This window comes from Rattus rattus, chromosome 5 (genome assembly GCF_011064425.1).
Source record: "Rattus rattus isolate New Zealand chromosome 5, Rrattus_CSIRO_v1, whole genome shotgun sequence".
In the NCBI taxonomy this organism is placed as follows: Eukaryota; Metazoa; Chordata; class Mammalia; order Rodentia; family Muridae; genus Rattus; species Rattus rattus.
In genome coordinates, this window is record NC_046158.1 from 52073689 (window position 1) to 52090118 (window position 16430).

Sequence of the window (16430 nt, forward strand, 5' to 3'; positions counted from 1 at the left end):
ATGTCCTTAATATATGGAAGGGCTCGCCCCAGACGCGTGGACATGTGTATTTATAAGTGCGCAGACAGAAGTTTAAATATTCAGACACATTTTATGATTGTCCTCTGCCCGTCTTCTGGTTAATGGCTCCTCCTGTGCCCACCAATACATCAATACCGCTGTGTGTATTGAATCACCGGCAGGGATGAGAAGGAAGCGAGTCCATAGCTAAGCCCGTTGAGTACAGTACAGTAAATCGGACCCTCGGCAGACGGCGCCATGTTGGGGAGCCCTCCCTGCCCCCCACGCCGGGCTGGGAGGCTGGGGGCTCGGCTGTAGTCAGGGGAGGGCCGCTCATAACCCGGAGAATTTTCAAAGTGCGAGGAAGATGATAAGAATAGATTTCTACAAGTCGCGACCACGTGATTGGCGAAATAATTAATTCAGCACGTCCCTTAAGAAACACGGAGTCGTCATTAATCTGCCACGCAAAGGGCTCTCTCCGACTTGGAAAGTGCAGGGATCCCGAGAACACGGCCCGCCGAGGGGGGCCCCCTGCGCCCGCAGACTCGGGCGCCGAGCGCGGCCCGCAGGTAAATATTTGGGCGACTTTTATTTCATCAAATTTCAATCCTTAATGAACTTAGCTGTCAGAGCCGCTGACAAATAGTTGCCTTTGCTTCTCTGGTTTGGAACAGCGCGCCGGTCAGAAGTTGTTAGTGGCTTGGATGGTGACCTTTGGTTCAGCGAAGCTTTGCACTTATGAAAAATTACTACGGGCGGCCGAGTGTGTGTGTGTGTGTGTGTGTGTGTGTGTGTGTGTGTGTGTGTGTGTGAGAGAGAGAGAGAGAGAGAGAGAGAGAGAGAGAGAGAGAGAGAGAGAGGATGAGGATGTGAGGGTGTGCAAGGGGTAAGGGTGTAAGGGGTAAGGGTGCGCGCAGGCTGCTCCCCAGACAACAGTAGTTTAAAAAAAAAAAAAAAAAGAAACCGCCCGGCTGGGGACACTCCTGGCGCACGCGGGCCGAGGTTGCCCGGTCGCCTGTGTCTACCAGGAACAATGGTCGCTGTCACCGCATCTGCCACCTATTCTTAAAGCAGCGAGAAAAAAAAGCCCCGGCCCTCTTTTCAGGCTAGGCTCGTAAATTTTTCTTTGCGTCATAATAGAAGGCTATAAAATCGAGTTGAAATTTTACCCCAGGCAGGTTTTAACCAACGGATAATGATTCCAAGCTACTTCTCTTGCTCTCCGCCTTCCCCACCCCAAGCTCAGCTGCTTGTCGCCCCTGCGAGCAGTTTCTCTTTGCTTCCTCTTTAGTTTTGTATTTGTAATTTTTTGAATATCTAACAAAACAAAAAGAAGTCCTCCACCTCCCAAGTCGGAGCAACTCAGGCAAAGGGAAGCCTCCGAGGAAGAGGAGGCTGCGGCCAGCTGCAAAAGCGATAGGGTCTCTTGCTCTCGTTTTTGCTTCTTTCCCCTCTCACTCCAAGAAGATTTGACATCCCAAACGCAGTTTTGCTTCAGTCCTACCCCACCCCAGCTAGCTCTGTCCCTGGGGTGGGGGCAAGTAGCAAACATTCTCTTCCTTTAGCCGCAAGCTCTGGTCTGGGTGTCTCAGTGGACAGCCTTTCATACACCTCCTTACCCGCCTCCCAACATCTGTGATTTGCCTTCATTGACTTTGAGAAGGATTTCAGCAAGCAGGAACTGTCTCTGTGTGGTGGTTGTTTAGGTGTGTGTGTGTGTGTGTGTGTGTGTGTGTGTGTGTGTGTGTGTGTGTGTGTGTGTGAATTTTTTGGTGTGTGTATATTTCTAGTCAGGACAGCAACAAAGTTTCCCCATTATGAATTATACATCCAAACAATAACACATTAATTCAATTATTCAAAGATGACAAATGTTTATGTGCTTAGCAAGTGACTCCTGCACGCAGATTCCGGGTGCTTTCTCGGCTTGCATTTTTCTCAATGAGAATCGTCGCCCATCTCACCCCACCCACTTCAATCCACTCACACATCCCCTTGTAGGCTTAGAAAGGAACCCACAAAAAGGCTCCCCGGCTTCACCAGAGGCTGGGCCGCCAACAGCCTCCAAAGGCCCGGCTTGGCGGGCACAGGCCCGGGCTATTTTATCAGTGTGACAATTGCCGGGGTTGGTGTGATAAATCATCGTAAGTAATTCCTGAAAGGGTGCGAGGCTGTTGGGGGCCGGGCGAGGACTGTAAATCTTTCCGGTTTATTGCTCTATGAACATATGCTCCGATTGAAGAAGGCTTAGATCCTTTCCTGGAGACAAATTCCCGCAAAGCAGCCCCCCTCTTTGGCAGGGGATTAACACTTGCCGGGGGCCGCAAGCTCAGCCCCTGGCTGGAGGCTTGGAGGCGGGGTCCTCTGAATGGGGGTGGAGTGGGGGCAGCCTATGGTCCGTCGCGACAAGCACCCCAAGTGGGCCTGATCCTTGGCTGGGACAGGTGAACAGAAAGGGATGAATTTCCTGTCAAGTTTGGGAGCTGGGACCAGTGACTCTTTCTTCGGGATATGCCGACTTCTCTACCCGGGGAATTCTGAACCTTTCTTCCTGGGCCGCCCGCCTTGGTCATTTACGGCTTTGGGGCACTTTCTTTCTTAGGAGGGTAGGAGGCCGTACAAGCTATATCGGGCATCAACTCCGTGGCAGAACCGCTTACACACACACACACCACCACCACCACCACCACCACCAACAACAACAACCCAGAAAGCCAAAATAGTGTGAAATTCTATGGTGAGGGAGGCCCGACAGAGGTAGGTTAGGAGCTCGCTGCAACCCAGCAGTGAGCCCTGGCCTAGATTCGCTTAACTCTTCTTCCCACACGCAGAATATCTACCACAAACCTCTTCTAGCCACTTGCAGAGTGGTGAGATCGTGTTCTGATACTATAATTCTAAAGTAGAAATCTCCTTATCCCAGGTAAGCCCGGTTCAGTAGTCTCCCCTGCCCTCTTGGAGGTACCGCAGGAAGCGGGAAGATGCGGCTTGGCTGTTGCTTGGCCTGTGGGATCCCGCTGGCTCTGAGCCGGTCTGGAATCACACTAGTCAAGGTGGGCAGATCCTCACCTAAGCGGCTCCAGACCCCAAAGGGCTTGGGTGGAGTACTCGGGGCTTCGAGAAAGGGGGTCACACCGGGTCCTGCCCTGCTGCTAGGCGATTTTTTTTTTCTGGCTCAGAAGTGGCGGCTTGCCTGCTGAGTCTACGAACCCCAACCAGCGCCCCCAAGGAGTGCAGGTGGTGGCAGGGTGACAGGCTAGAGTTGAGAACCAGTGGGTCCCACCTTAAGGCAGGAGCGGGTGTTGTGGCACAACTTAAGTTCCTGGCAGGGAGTGGGAACAGCAGGGTATCTGCCTGGGCGGACGGACAGGGCATCGTGTCTAGGTGCATGCAGATGTGAAGTACAGGACGCCGAGAAGTCCAAGGCTTCTGTTCCGTAGCCCTGTTCCAGAAAGGCTTTTAAGAAGCAACCTTTAAAATGTCTAATCCACTGGTAGGTCTGGCAGAAGGCCGGGTCGGGGTCAGAGGTCTTTGCCCGGAGAGGTTCTCAAGCCTACATCCCACCGCACTGGGCCAGGCTGTGGCTGCGCTGATCCCAAGCTGCAAGGACGGAGCTTTTCCTTTTTGTCCACCCACCAGTGTCTGCTCCGGGGGAAGGCGCCTGGGTCCCAAGCTTCCTGCGCCCCTCCTCCCAGCCCCCAGGCCTGGCTGCGCTCTTGGGCTGGATGGCGTGAAAGTTTCAGCCTCAATCAGTACAATCTTCCCTCGGGGTCACGTGAACAAATATGCTCGCATTTGAAGGCAGCGTCTGTATTTCCCGACTATGAGGGGGTTTCCGGGGCTCTCTCCAAATTCAGAAAGGACCACGTTCCGAAAGCAAAACAAACCCCGAGCTCTGGGGGGCCTGGGAGGGCTGGGCAGGAACCCAGGAGTGGGTGGGGGAGCCAGTGGCCGCCGCTTTGGGCCTGGGAGCCGACCGGCGGGCGGGTGGACCGACCAGCGAGCAGCGCAGGCGAAGCCAGCTTGGGGACTACAAACTCGTTCCTCCAGCGTTTATTGGTAGTTGAACCTCAGCCTGGTTCCGTTCTACCGGGAATTCCGTGTACTCTGGTATATGGCCGAGTCTGCAAGCGCGCAAGACCAGGGTTGGGACACTGTTGTCTGCAGACAAAGGGGGAAGGCTAGCTCTGCCCCCCACTGGCGCCCACTCTGAGACCGAGGACACCAGGTTTATGATAAATTGGGATCCAGGTAAGCAATTGCATGACAAAATGGAAATCTTTGGGCACAGGGCTGCTTGCTGCCCTGAGCGGGATACTAAATATGATTTATTTTGTGTAATCTGTGATCTTGATTATTGCCAATTGGTGAGTCAGCCCGCAGACCTATATACACTTCTACATATACATCGAGGACGGTGATTAATCGTAACGAGGTGCGCTTTTATGGGGACATTCCCCGCCTACAAAAGGTTAAGAGGACACTACCTTACCACGCTTAGAGGGTGGCCGGTAGCATTGGGGAGGGGGTGTAGCAGTTTGAGGAATGGGTTTGTTAAGCGGACTAGGGGCTGGAGTTAGTATTTTGAGGGTAAATGTGTAGTTATGAGAATGGACTGAAAATGGAATGAATAAAAGAGACCTTTTTTTTTTTTACACTGTCACTGCCAAAGTAAGATGGAACATCATATTAATTCTGTGTCTTGGGCTGCTGGGCTGGGTGCAGGAGGGTTGATTTATCCATATTTAAAATAAACTGTGTGGCCAGCCAGCTCCCTGCATTGTTCTGTGGGCCACCTCCACACGCTCAGCCTTTCCCTCTTGCTGTTGGCTTCCTCTGTTCCCCCATAGGAATTAAAACGTCTCTGAAATTAAGAACCCCCCCCCCAAAAAAAAAACTACCCTGAGGAGTTTGAGAGGGTTCTCCAGTGTCTCAGCATAGGCTCTGGCTGTTACAATGATGAACAGGTTTAGTGTTTCTGGGTCCTTCTGTCCAAATAACCCTACACGGTGAAAGCTAAATCAAATTGGTTCCTGCATCCCTCATATCTTTTGTTGACTTGTTCCTCGTGGCTTCAGGCTAGAAGTGTAGAAAACAAATATCACAGGTCTTTTCCCTCAACCAAGGCAAGAGTGAGTGGCCCTGTGAGCAGAAGTGGCCCAAATCATACTGGACTACCCCAGGGATGGAACCCCAAAGCGAGAAGCACTGTCTAAATTTAAGTTGGGACAGTCTCTGCTGGGAGGAGGACTGAGTTCCAAGGTCCTGGCCATCAAAGGGAGCAGGAAAAGTTGTTTTGTCACTTAGCTGCGCTGGGCTCCATCAGAATTTGAAGTCGGTGGACATTTTTCTTTGCTCATTGCCTCTGAGCTGCAAGCCTGCCAGCTTAGTCAGCTGAATCCAATTACAGCAGGCAGCATTTCATTTGGCCCCACGGAGCACTCACTTATAACTTCCCCGAAATTTTCAATAATCCCCACCAAGGCTCTTCTCCAGGCCCTATCCTGAAGAGGTTTCCCTGGATAACGCTGGTGGGTGGGGTATGGGGGTTATGTCTGAAGTCAGATTCCCCGGACAGCTAGACAGCTTAGCCGTCAAGATTCCCTTCTGCTTCTGAAGTTTCTGGCTGGGAAAAGTGCGTTGGAACTCAGGCAGGACGAAGCCAGCCTGGTTCAGGCCACGATTGGGGGCACCTACAAGCCAAAACTAGGCCAGTACTTGGGGCAGGGCAGGGACGGAAATGCAGGAGAGAGCTTTGAGAAAAAGGGTGTTTTGCTTGTGACCCAACTAACTTGGGGTCCTTTCTGCTTTCCACTTCCCAAGACCCCTGAACCCAGAGCTCAGAGAGCACCCCTCACCCAGGCACGAACTTACCGGGTTCCTCCACGCCTGGAAAACAAAATTTAGCTAGATGCGTTGGGACTGCGAGGATCTTCTTCTCAGGGAGTGATCCTACTTCTAAAGAAGCCCTTCTAAAAAAATAAGTAAAAATGATCAATCTGAGCAGGTTGATGTCTGCCCATGAGATTGTATTATATAAAACAGTCTGGGGACTGCGGGCCACCGGTTTGAGCATCCTGATAACTCCTGCACCTACACTGTGTCACCCTCGGGGCCCAGTCAAGAGGATTGGGGTGTAGAAAGCAGACAAATGAGGATCCTTCCCCAACTCAAGTCGTCTGGGAAGCTGAAGTCGGGGCGAGAAGTTAGAAGTCCTACCGGGCTGGGATCTCTCTGAGGCGCTTCCGCTGGGTGTTCATTAAGGGGTGAGTTATTGCAACACGAGCCAAAGGTCACTTCAAAGGCTTATGGCTATGCTCTCTAGTCTTTAGAAGCGCCCTGAACGCTTTGTGTGGGGTTTTCCCGGGCGCAGTTTAGTGTTTGCAAACTACTGAGTCGACAAATTGCACAGGGCGGATGCAAGAGAGAGACTGCGTCTCCCTCCTTTTACCTGACCGGAGGCCAGCGCTTGCTGAGCAGCCGCAGTGGTGAGCGGTTTGGCTTGGTCATAGTTTGGGGTTGGAGATAGGGAAGGTTGTTGGTTTCTTAGGCGGTTTATAGCCTAGTCCCGATTCAGAACTGAGCAGCCCAGAATGCTGTTGTGTATTCGCTAACACATCCAGGATATAGCAAGCGCCTCACTCCCGGTTTACTAGGGCCCTGAGGGCGCAGCTCCAGTTAACATCCACCCAGGTGCGCCTACATATCTACCCTCCTTTCCGGGTCCTCTAACCTGTAAGCTTCTTTCCACCTTCCAGGGCTTCTCTGAGCGGGCTGACCCACTTGGCTCACCCTCTGGTCCTTTCCTCGCGTTCAGGTCCTCCCCACCCCCCATCCAGCCAAAGATTTTGCCCTTAAGCTCCCCTGGATCCAACTGTGTCTTCATTCTGCTGGGGCCAAGCGTCTGGAATAGCTGCAGGCATCACATACAATAGTCACATTGATTGTGACACCCTTAAAGGGGGTAAAGGCTCTCCTGGTATGTTTGTAAGTCAGAACCGGCTGTTACTGAGCTTTCCATTTTGTTCCAGATCTGCTTCCACAGAATACCTAAGAAACCCGAAGAGCCTACAAAAAGAGTTAGAGATAAAATTCAAGGAAATACACATGCAAAACTGTGGTGAGTGGGGGTGATTTAAATAAACAAAAAAAAATTTGCGCTACATTTCCATTCCACCCCCCTCCTTCAACTCAGGGTAGCCATTCCAGGATTCATACATCAAGACATAAAACAAAGGGTGGCTTTGAAGTGGATCACCTCAGTGTGAAATGCCGCCTGTTACATGAGAACCGATCATCGGCCTTCAAATTTATGGTGCTTTAATAGAGTGCGTCCGCTGTCTTAAATGCAGGGTATGTTACAGTACTGAGTTATCCGGGCTAAACAGGAGTGATTTAGAATGGGCGTCCTGGGCTTCCCAAAGGGCAGAAGAGGCTCAGGCTGAGGGGTCGGGAGAAAGTGGGCAGTCAATTCTCTTCTCAGCAAACCCGCTGAAGACTGTTTTCCCAGAAGTAGCAGCCACCAGGGCAAAGAGTGTGATCGCTCCGTTCCACTGAATTAACGAGAATGCCGAGTAAAACTCGGGGCCTCCAGGAAGAGATCCGTGGGTTATTGGAAGACCCGGGTTAGGCAAAATAGGGAGTGGAGGTTAGAACAACTTAAACCTCCAAGAATTTGAAGAGAAACTGACACAAGAAGTGTCCATCATCTCCCACTTCTGGCACCCAAGACTGGCACCGACTGTCGGTGGCGGTCCGCTATTCACTACCTCAGCAGCGCTAGACACAGCCAGAGGCTGTGGCCTCCCTCCCAGCCCAAGCCTCCCTCTTCAGCCGCCTTCCCATGGCCGCCGCGGGCGGGCGAGCGAACGCCTGGCATCCATCGAGCCTCCTAGAGTCCGAGACCAGGCGAGCAGCAGGTCTGTGTTCCTCGGCCGGCCGGGCTTGCGATCCTCTCTTTCCAACTCGGGCTGCGGAGCACAGCTGCTACTAGGCCAGGCTGGCGCCGGCCACTTTATATAATCCCGCAGCTCGCACGCAGGGTGTGTAAACGGGAAAAGTGCGGAGTAGGGGGATTCTTTTGCTGTGCTGCCTCCTACGCGGAGCCTGCTTTCCACTTCTGAAAAGTGCCGGGCCTTGGGAAGTGTTTTTCTTTTCATTCCTTACTGAAGCGTTTACTGCTGCCGTGGTCACAGTCATAAATTTTGTTACAAACCACAATGACAGGTGCATTGATATGCACCGTGAGAGCTCCAGCTGCTTAATAACCCTGTCCCCTGGCCGCTGTGAGCGCCTTTTATTTATTCGGTATCATATTAGGTATTGATCTGGGCAGAATTAAGTGCAGTGAGCAAGTATCAGGACTCCGCTGCTTCTGAGGCTAGGCCAGCTGAGTGGGCCAGCATGGCTGGAGAGCGAATAGTGCGAGCTCTGAGAGGGTGCCTGGCCTTCCTTCCTTCCTTCCTTCCTTCCTTCCGGTTGGAAACCATTTGGCCCTGTCTTCTGGGCCTGCCTTTAGGTCTCCAAGTTGAGTTAGGTAACTTCCAGGGACTTTGGAAAATGACTAGCCTTTCCGTTTGGCGACCTTTCCCTAAGAGGTCCAGGGGTTCTCTAGGGGACTGAATGACTGCACAGTCCCATTCCTCGGGGCTAGAGTGAGGGTGGGGGAAGATGGGAAAGGGGGGAGGAGGAAGAGGAGGAGGAAGAGGAGGAGGAGGAGGAGGAGGAATTAAGAGGAAGCTGAGAGGAAAACAGAGGACTACTCCAAAATAAGAAGTCCTACTCAACTGCCCCTCCCCCAACCCCCTTCCCCCCCCCCAAGCATTTGGGTCTTGGTGCTCAAATGAGCGAAGGTACCAAAGGGTGAGAAAAGAAAGCCTTAAAGGGGGGGGGGATCGAAAAGATGAGCCACTGAACAGTTGACCATTGTCCAAATGAATTATGACCCAGTGCTGCTTTTTAGGTTCAAGCAGAGTTCACAAGGAGTAGGGATTTCTGGAAAGAAATAAACTGATTTTTTCCCCCCAGTTTTGTAACAATATTCTCAGGTCACCATGCTTTGGAAGAGGGGTTTCTTTAGGGCTCTGTCTAGTGGGTGCTGCAAAGGCTGTTTTTCCTTCCCCCAAGAGAACAAAACAATTGCTACCTTGGCTTGTAGAGAAACTGACGGACATTAGGCCATGAAGTAGGTCTGGAATTCCTTCAGACAATGTAAACAGGCAGGAGATGACTCTGGTTGCGGTGCTGTCGCTGTGCCTCTGAGACTTTTTATAGAGAGAGATTTCTAGGGACATGCCACAGAGCACAAATACTATGCAAAGTCATCCATCCCATAGGCTTGCTTAGTTCCTCAAGAAGCTATTTTAATGTGGCTGGTCCACCATCCAACACAAACTTGGTCAACAAGGAGGCAGGAGGGGGATGTTTTGCTTCCACAGTTGTCAAGGAATGACAAAGCAGCAGCAAATTCTGGTGGTCTCAGAAGCCTGATGTGACCATTTAGACATCTAGAAGCACGAACCCTGAAAAACCCTAGAATTTTGCAAGCCGGCATGCCAGGTCCTTTGGCCTGGGGCAAACATGTAAATATTAGTCACAGAATGAGCATTTAACTGTCCATTTGCTATTTGATAACTCTAGCAGTCAGAGATTGGTATTGAAAACTAATCAAACAAATTAGTCTAGCTTTGTTAAGTAGATATCTTAAGTGCACACATTTGTATATTCCTGCAACCCAGAGAAAGGCCCTGTCTCTCACCTAGATAAATGACATATTTTCTTATATTCTAAAAAAAATGGGGGATGATACTACCAAAGGAAGGCTAATTTGGAGAGTTTTTTTTTCAGTTGGGTGGGCTTTCTGGTGAAAATACAGGGGGAATTTAATGCAAAAGTATTTTGGTTCCCGGGTTTAAATCCGATTGGCCAGAAGTTGCATGATGGGTTCTCTCATGATGATGGAAGCCAGGGAGAGGTTTGGGAAAGAAACTTTGCCTGAAAGATGAAGCCAGAGAGCTGAGCTGTGAGTTTTCTTTATCAAACAGACAACAGTGATTGAATGATATTAGTTATACATTAACTCCTCAGGAATCTTTCAGAAGGGGCAGGAAAAGCATCCCCCATGAAGAGTCGAAGCATACAAAAGAGGAAGAATTTTTCTTACCGCCCCCCCTTCTTATTCTGGGTCCATTCATCATGTCACAAGAACTTCTCTCATTGGTTATAGGTTGGGTGAGAGGTGGGGCAGAATGGAAGGTCCAGAGAAGAGGTCAATAATAGTATCTGTTTATGTAAAGATCTAAAAATGATAAAGTTATGACAGCATTCACTATTCAGCCACAGTACAAACATTTCAAAATCTAAATCACCCATTTTCAGGGACACCCTTTTAAAAGGGGGAGGAGGACAATGTAAGGGGTGTGGAAAAATATAGGTGAAAAAAGCATTCTTTTTAAGCTTCAAAGTAAGTCTGAGAGCCTTTAAGTCTTTGTTTTTTACTACCCAGTTCTCTACATAGTTCTCTCCTTTACTATCTTGGTTTCATAGTGCTGACCCACAAAACTAGCTGTGTGGATTCCCACCCTGCCATCCAAGAGGACTGTCTTGGTCTTCAAAAAAGTTGGTGTGGTTTTGACACCACATGGAAAAGATACTTTGGAAGGAAGCTCTGGAAACTCTGGGAGTGTAATAAGGCTTTTTCTTTCATCTATCAAAACACTGAGACTAGGGTTTTGGTGGTATGGGACCCCACAGAGCACACACAAAGCCCTGGGGTTGATATCTCTCTCTCTCTCTCTCTCTCTCTCTCTCTCTCTCTCTCTCTCTCTCTGTCTCTCTTTTCCGGAGCTGAGGACCGAACCCAGGGCCTTGCGCTTGCTAAGCAAGCGCTCTACCACTGAGCTAAATCCTCAACCCGCTGGGGTTGATTTCTAACACCATGCAAAACCAAACCCCAGGATTATCCAAAGACTGACTAACCCATTCATCTAGCTATTCAATAACAATTTATTGCACTTATTACACGCAGGGCACTGTGCTTAGTATTAGTAATATGTAGATAAATAAAGTATAGTCCCTCTCTTTTAGGAGTTTATAGTTTAGGGGAGGAATCAGCCAGTCCTAAATGGCTTCTGGAGCAGCCTCAAAAGCTATGTTAACAATCTTGGAGAAAGACAATTCTCCAAGAGAATCCTGGGTTGGAAAGAGATGCTTCCCTAGACTGAAGTTGAGCTCAGGAGAAGGAAAGGGTTTTTTTCCCCCTTACATTTAGGAGAAATTTTCCAACTTTTTCAAGAGTTTATATAAACTGAGCTCCATAAAACCCCCAGTCCAGAACCTTGCCATTCTTCCCGCTTCAAGGTGAGTGGGAAGCGGGGAGCATGCTCTAGGCCTTCTATACTGATTGGTCTTGGCAATGACAGTCCCTCTAGGATCTTTCACTTTTCTTCTTGGCAGGTTACCTGGAGCTTGGAAACTGGCCCAGCTCTCTCAAGATTAGCAGACACTGGCCTTGGTGGAGAAGGAGACAGTGGTAGTCAATGTTATTTGAGCAGGGTCAGCAGGCCCTGGAGCTTCCTGAGTGCACCATGCAGAAGGCTGCATACTATGAGAACCCAGGACTCTTTGGAGGCTATGGATACAGCAAAGCCACTGATGCATATGGCTATAGCACTCCTCATCAACCCTACCCACCCCCTGCTGCTGCCAACTCCCTGGACAGTGATTACCCAAGTTCTGCCTGCTCCATCCAGAGTTCTGCACCTCTTCGAGCCCCAGCCCACAAAGGAGCGGAACTCAACGGTAGCTGCATGCGGCCTGGCACTGGGAACAGCCAGGGTGGGGGTGGAGGCAACCAACCTCCTGGCCTGAACTCAGAGCAGCAGCCACCGCAACCTCCCCCTCCACCACCCACCCTGCCCCCATCCTCACCCACCAATCCCGGAAGCGGAGTGCCTGCCAAGAAGACCAAGGGTGGGCCCAATGCTTCTAGCTCTTCGTCTACCATCAGCAAGCAGATCTTCCCCTGGATGAAGGAATCCCGACAGAACTCAAAGCAGAAGAACAGCTGTGCCACTTCAGGTAGCTCTCTAAGCAGGTCATCCCCTTCAAATGGGCCCCAAGAACCTATTACTCAAAAACCAAGAGACTATAAGGGCTCTAAGAGCAGCATTAGCAACAATGTATCCAAACTCCCATTCCTGTAGAAATGTCCATCCTTTTTAGTGACTTTGATTGGGTACATACCCTGCAGAGAAAGTTTACTCTCTCATTGCTGGTGCCAATGCTGAACTAGACCCATACTTATTAATAGAAAGTCCCTCCTTCCACTGACATATTATCTGCCTTCCAAGGCTGCTGGTCATAACTCAGCCTCCTCTCCTACCCAATAACCCTTCAAATGTGAAGATAGGTTGGGTATAGTTTTGTACACCCATAATCCCACCACTTGAGGCTGAGACAGGAGTGTATTGAGTTTAAGGAGAGTCTGGGCTGCATAGTGAGTTCCCAGAAACCTTGAACAGACCTTGTTTTAAAACAGAAACCCAAAGTAGAAACAAACAACACGCAAAACAGAAGAAAAAGACTCATGACCAAATAAGTTACAAACGTTATCCATTTCTTTTATTTAACTTTCCAAAGAACTCTTTAAAACAGATACAAGGTAACATCCTCACTTATCCCAGATCCACAGAACTGCAAAGTGGTGGGCTTGGATCTAACTGGTATGTCTTCAAGGCCTTTAAGGCAGAACTGTGAGACTCACTCTAGTGAAGCTGTAACAGGAAGAGTGTGTTCCAGGGGGAGAAAATAATTTGCAGCAAGAGCAGCTGTCCCTTTCTTGCCCTTGAAAGAGAAACTCTAGGGCTGAGAAAGACTTCTAGCCGGCCATTCTGAGTTTAAAAGAAAGTGGGCATGGTGAGGGGCTGATGGCTTCCGGTTGCTCTGACTGCTACTCCTTGGAAATGTCTAGCTTTGTGTTCGTGATGGGGATTATTTTCCAGGTTCAGGGCTAGTCTGAAGCCTGGGATATGATTTGTTATCAGGTCTCTGTTCTGTCTGATGCTCCCTGGACTGTTGCTCCTAAGGGAAAGTGTCTCCCTGCCTGAAAGCTCGCTCCTCTGCCCCTCCCTCCTTAGCTCAGACACAGGCCCTCCCTCCCAGGAGAAATCCATTTGTCTTCCCACTGAAGGAGTGGACAAGCAGCTGAGGGGTGGCAGGGGAGGTGACGCCAGTGCTGAGGCTGCTGCTCCTAGCATTGCCATATGCACCATGCTTCCAGCCTGGCCTTGGGATCCCCTAAAACTCCAGGGCAGTATCTTTGGGGAGGGTATTTTCACCTCCCTGCCTTTGGGTGCCCCTGGCTTGAGTCGGGTGCCAAGACCCTCCCCCACCCCCATTTCCTTCTTCGCTGTTTGGAGTGTTTGACCTGTAAACAAACAAGGCTGGCTGAAGCTGCCTCAGATCCCCATCTTAGCTCCCAGCCCCAAGCAGCAGAGGTTGGGAGGGGGTGTTCATAGAAGCTCTTTTGGTGGAAGAGTGTCTCATGAACTGCTTTTAGTCTCACAATAATGTCTTTTATGGCCTTTGGGTTAGGATGAAACGATGGGCTAGAATGGAGGAGAGAGAGAGGGCAGAGTAAGGCAGAGAGGTTACAGGTGCGACAGACAGGTAGGCCTAGCGGTGTGTGGAGTGAGTGTTCCCTCAGACTTTTCCTCTCAAAAGACCCCACCCTGCTCTAAACAGGGATGGAGGTGAGAGCTGGGGAGGAACATGGAGTCAGAGAAGCATCTCTTTCCGTTTGGGGGTTCCTTACTCCTCGCTCAGCACCCTCTCTATCTCCCTCCTTGCCCAGGAGAGAACTGCGAGGACAAGAGCCCACCGGGCCCGGCATCCAAGAGGGTGCGCACGGCGTACACGAGTGCTCAGCTGGTAGAGCTGGAGAAGGAGTTCCACTTCAACCGCTACCTGTGCCGGCCGCGCCGCGTGGAGATGGCTAACCTGCTGAACCTCACCGAACGCCAGATCAAGATCTGGTTCCAGAACCGTCGCATGAAGTACAAGAAGGACCAGAAGGCCAAGGGCATCCTGCATTCTCCGGCAGGCCAGTCCCCGGAGCGCAGCCCACCTCTTGGAGGAGCGGCGGGCCACGTGGCCTACTCCGGCCAGCTGCCGCCCGTGCCCGGCCTGGCCTACGACGCACCCTCGCCGCCCGCTTTCGCTAAATCGCAGCCCAATATGTACGGCCTGGCCGCCTACACGGCGCCTCTCAGTAGCTGCCTGCCGCAGCAGAAGCGTTACGCGGCGCCCGAGTTCGAGCCCCACCCCATGGCGAGCAACGGCGGCGGCTTCGCCAGCGCCAACCTGCAGGGCAGCCCGGTGTACGTAGGTGGCAACTTCGTCGACTCCATGGCGCCCGCGTCCGGGCCCGTCTTCAATCTGGGTCACCTCTCGCACCCGTCTTCGGCCAGCGTGGACTACAGCTGCGCCGCGCAAATCCCTGGCAACCATCACCACGGACCGTGCGACCCTCATCCCACCTACACAGATCTCTCGGCTCACCATTCGTCTCAGGGACGCCTGCCCGAGGCCCCCAAACTGACACATCTGTAGCGGTTGCCGCCGGCCTGGCGCAATTACCTCTCTGGTTTTGGTGGCAGGGGTGGTGGCGGGGCGGGGCCCGAAAGGCAGTTTAGGGGAACCCCCCCTCCCTGATCTGGCCTGGCAGATGCCACGCGAGTTTCGGGCTTCCAGCGGCCGAGGCTGACGCGACTGGGCCTCCCCTCCAGGCGTGTCCTCCTTTGGGTGACTCGCTATAAATCAGCCGCAAGGATCCTCCCCTGTAAACCTGACAGTGCCATAAACTGCGGACCGAGGGACTCTAATCTGGTAATGGTGTCCCTAAGGTAAGTCCTAGACCCATCCGTGGCGTGTCCTGAAGAGAGGGACTAGAGCCTGGGGAACCCCGGGCCTGGCCCTTCTGTCTAGCTTAGTTTCAGAGACCTTAATTTATAATGCTCCTTCCCCTCCTGTAAAGATTGCATCGGACTAAACAATCTGTATTTATTATTTGAAGCGAGTAATTTCGTTTCCCTGATTATTTATCCTAGTCTTAATGTATTTATGTGTATATTTGTAGAATTCTGCAGCCGGGCCTAGGTACTTGCTCCCAGGCCTTTTGGGGGGGGGGCACATTTCATCTCTTTAGTCCCCTTGGTCTGAACTAGTTGAGAGAATAGTCTTGAACAGTTGTAACCGTGGCTGGTGTCTTAGTTGATGTAAAGGACTGAGATCACAAATGGTCCTTCATGGGTAGAGTCAGGCAGCCCGGTGGCATAGCGCGACTCAAGCGAGTCTTTCTCAACAGCCGAAGCCCTCACCACTCGACACAGCTTACTGACTTCAAATTGTCTGGTACTATTTGAACAAACATTTAGAATAAAACATTTTTTTCAGTTGGAAGTGTATCTGTGTTAATCACACACATATCTGCAAGCAGATCACTCTGTCTCTGTCCCTGTATGACCCAGGGTTGGGGGAAAGGACACTCTGAAAATTATTTTATTTATTTGGAACCTATTGCACAAAATTGGCGTGGAGAAATACTTGCACTTAAGCTCTTAAAATTGGGTGGCAGTAATTGTAGGTTGCAAACCTTGATAAATTCTAAGTGGGGGTGGTTGCTATAGGACCTTGCCAGAGCAGCACCTGCATGGCTCGTTCTACCACTTCTTTCTCCATATAATCGGCACATGAGGGGGGGTCCATTTTCTGCATTAAATAATAAAAATTAAACTTTGGGGAAAAACCCTGACAATCAAAGAGAAAGCATAAGAGAAGCAGGAAGGATTAAGCTATGAAAGCTAAGGTGCAAAAGAAATGATCATGTAGAAACAAGCATCAGGCTTTTTTTTTTCCCTCTAGGAATTGCTCACAAAGTTTTCCTTTGTAGTGGTCAGTAGTCCATTTCTAAAGAAAACAAACATTCTTCACAATGTAAAATAATAAAAGTTTCATTAACGGAACATAACACGTATAATATAAACACCTTGCCTACTCCTGTTTCTTTGTGCAAAATGGGCAAAAAGTCTACAGAATTTATAATCGTTTTGTAAATATTAGTGTGGCTCGAGCTAGGGTCGAGCACTTACACCCACTTCTATAGAAGGGGCACTTGGAAAAAGGCCTTCAGACAAGGTTCAATTATTTTGTATTTCAACAAAGTCCGCCCACGCATCTCTAGTTAGTTTGGCAAATATGCAACTCCCACTACCAGCCTGGTGACACGAGGTGAAATTCCCATTGTGTGGAAATAACTCCTACTTTTCTGGTGCAACAGCAATCATTTTCTATTTGGATGTTTGTGTTTCGCTCAGTAATGATGGCTCAAAAATAATATTTAGTTTCCTTGTTCCTTTGTGCTGTTTTTA

The 16430-nt window shown here is 50.4% G+C and overlaps 1 protein-coding gene across 1 annotated transcript in view; it reads left to right on the forward strand.

The window, feature by feature from the left end:
* Hoxd3 (homeobox D3) overlaps positions 1-15459 on the forward strand; it is a 19169-nt gene extending 3710 nt beyond the window's left edge. Inside the window, exons 2-3 of the mRNA XM_032903510.1 lie at positions 11458-12081; positions 13856-15459. Of these exons, the coding sequence (XP_032759401.1) occupies positions 11541-12081; positions 13856-14613 (1299 nt within the window). The 5' untranslated portion in view covers positions 11458-11540 and the 3' untranslated portion in view covers positions 14614-15459. The remainder of the gene's footprint in view (positions 1-11457; positions 12082-13855) is intronic.
* Positions 15460-16430: the final 971 nt, after the last annotated feature.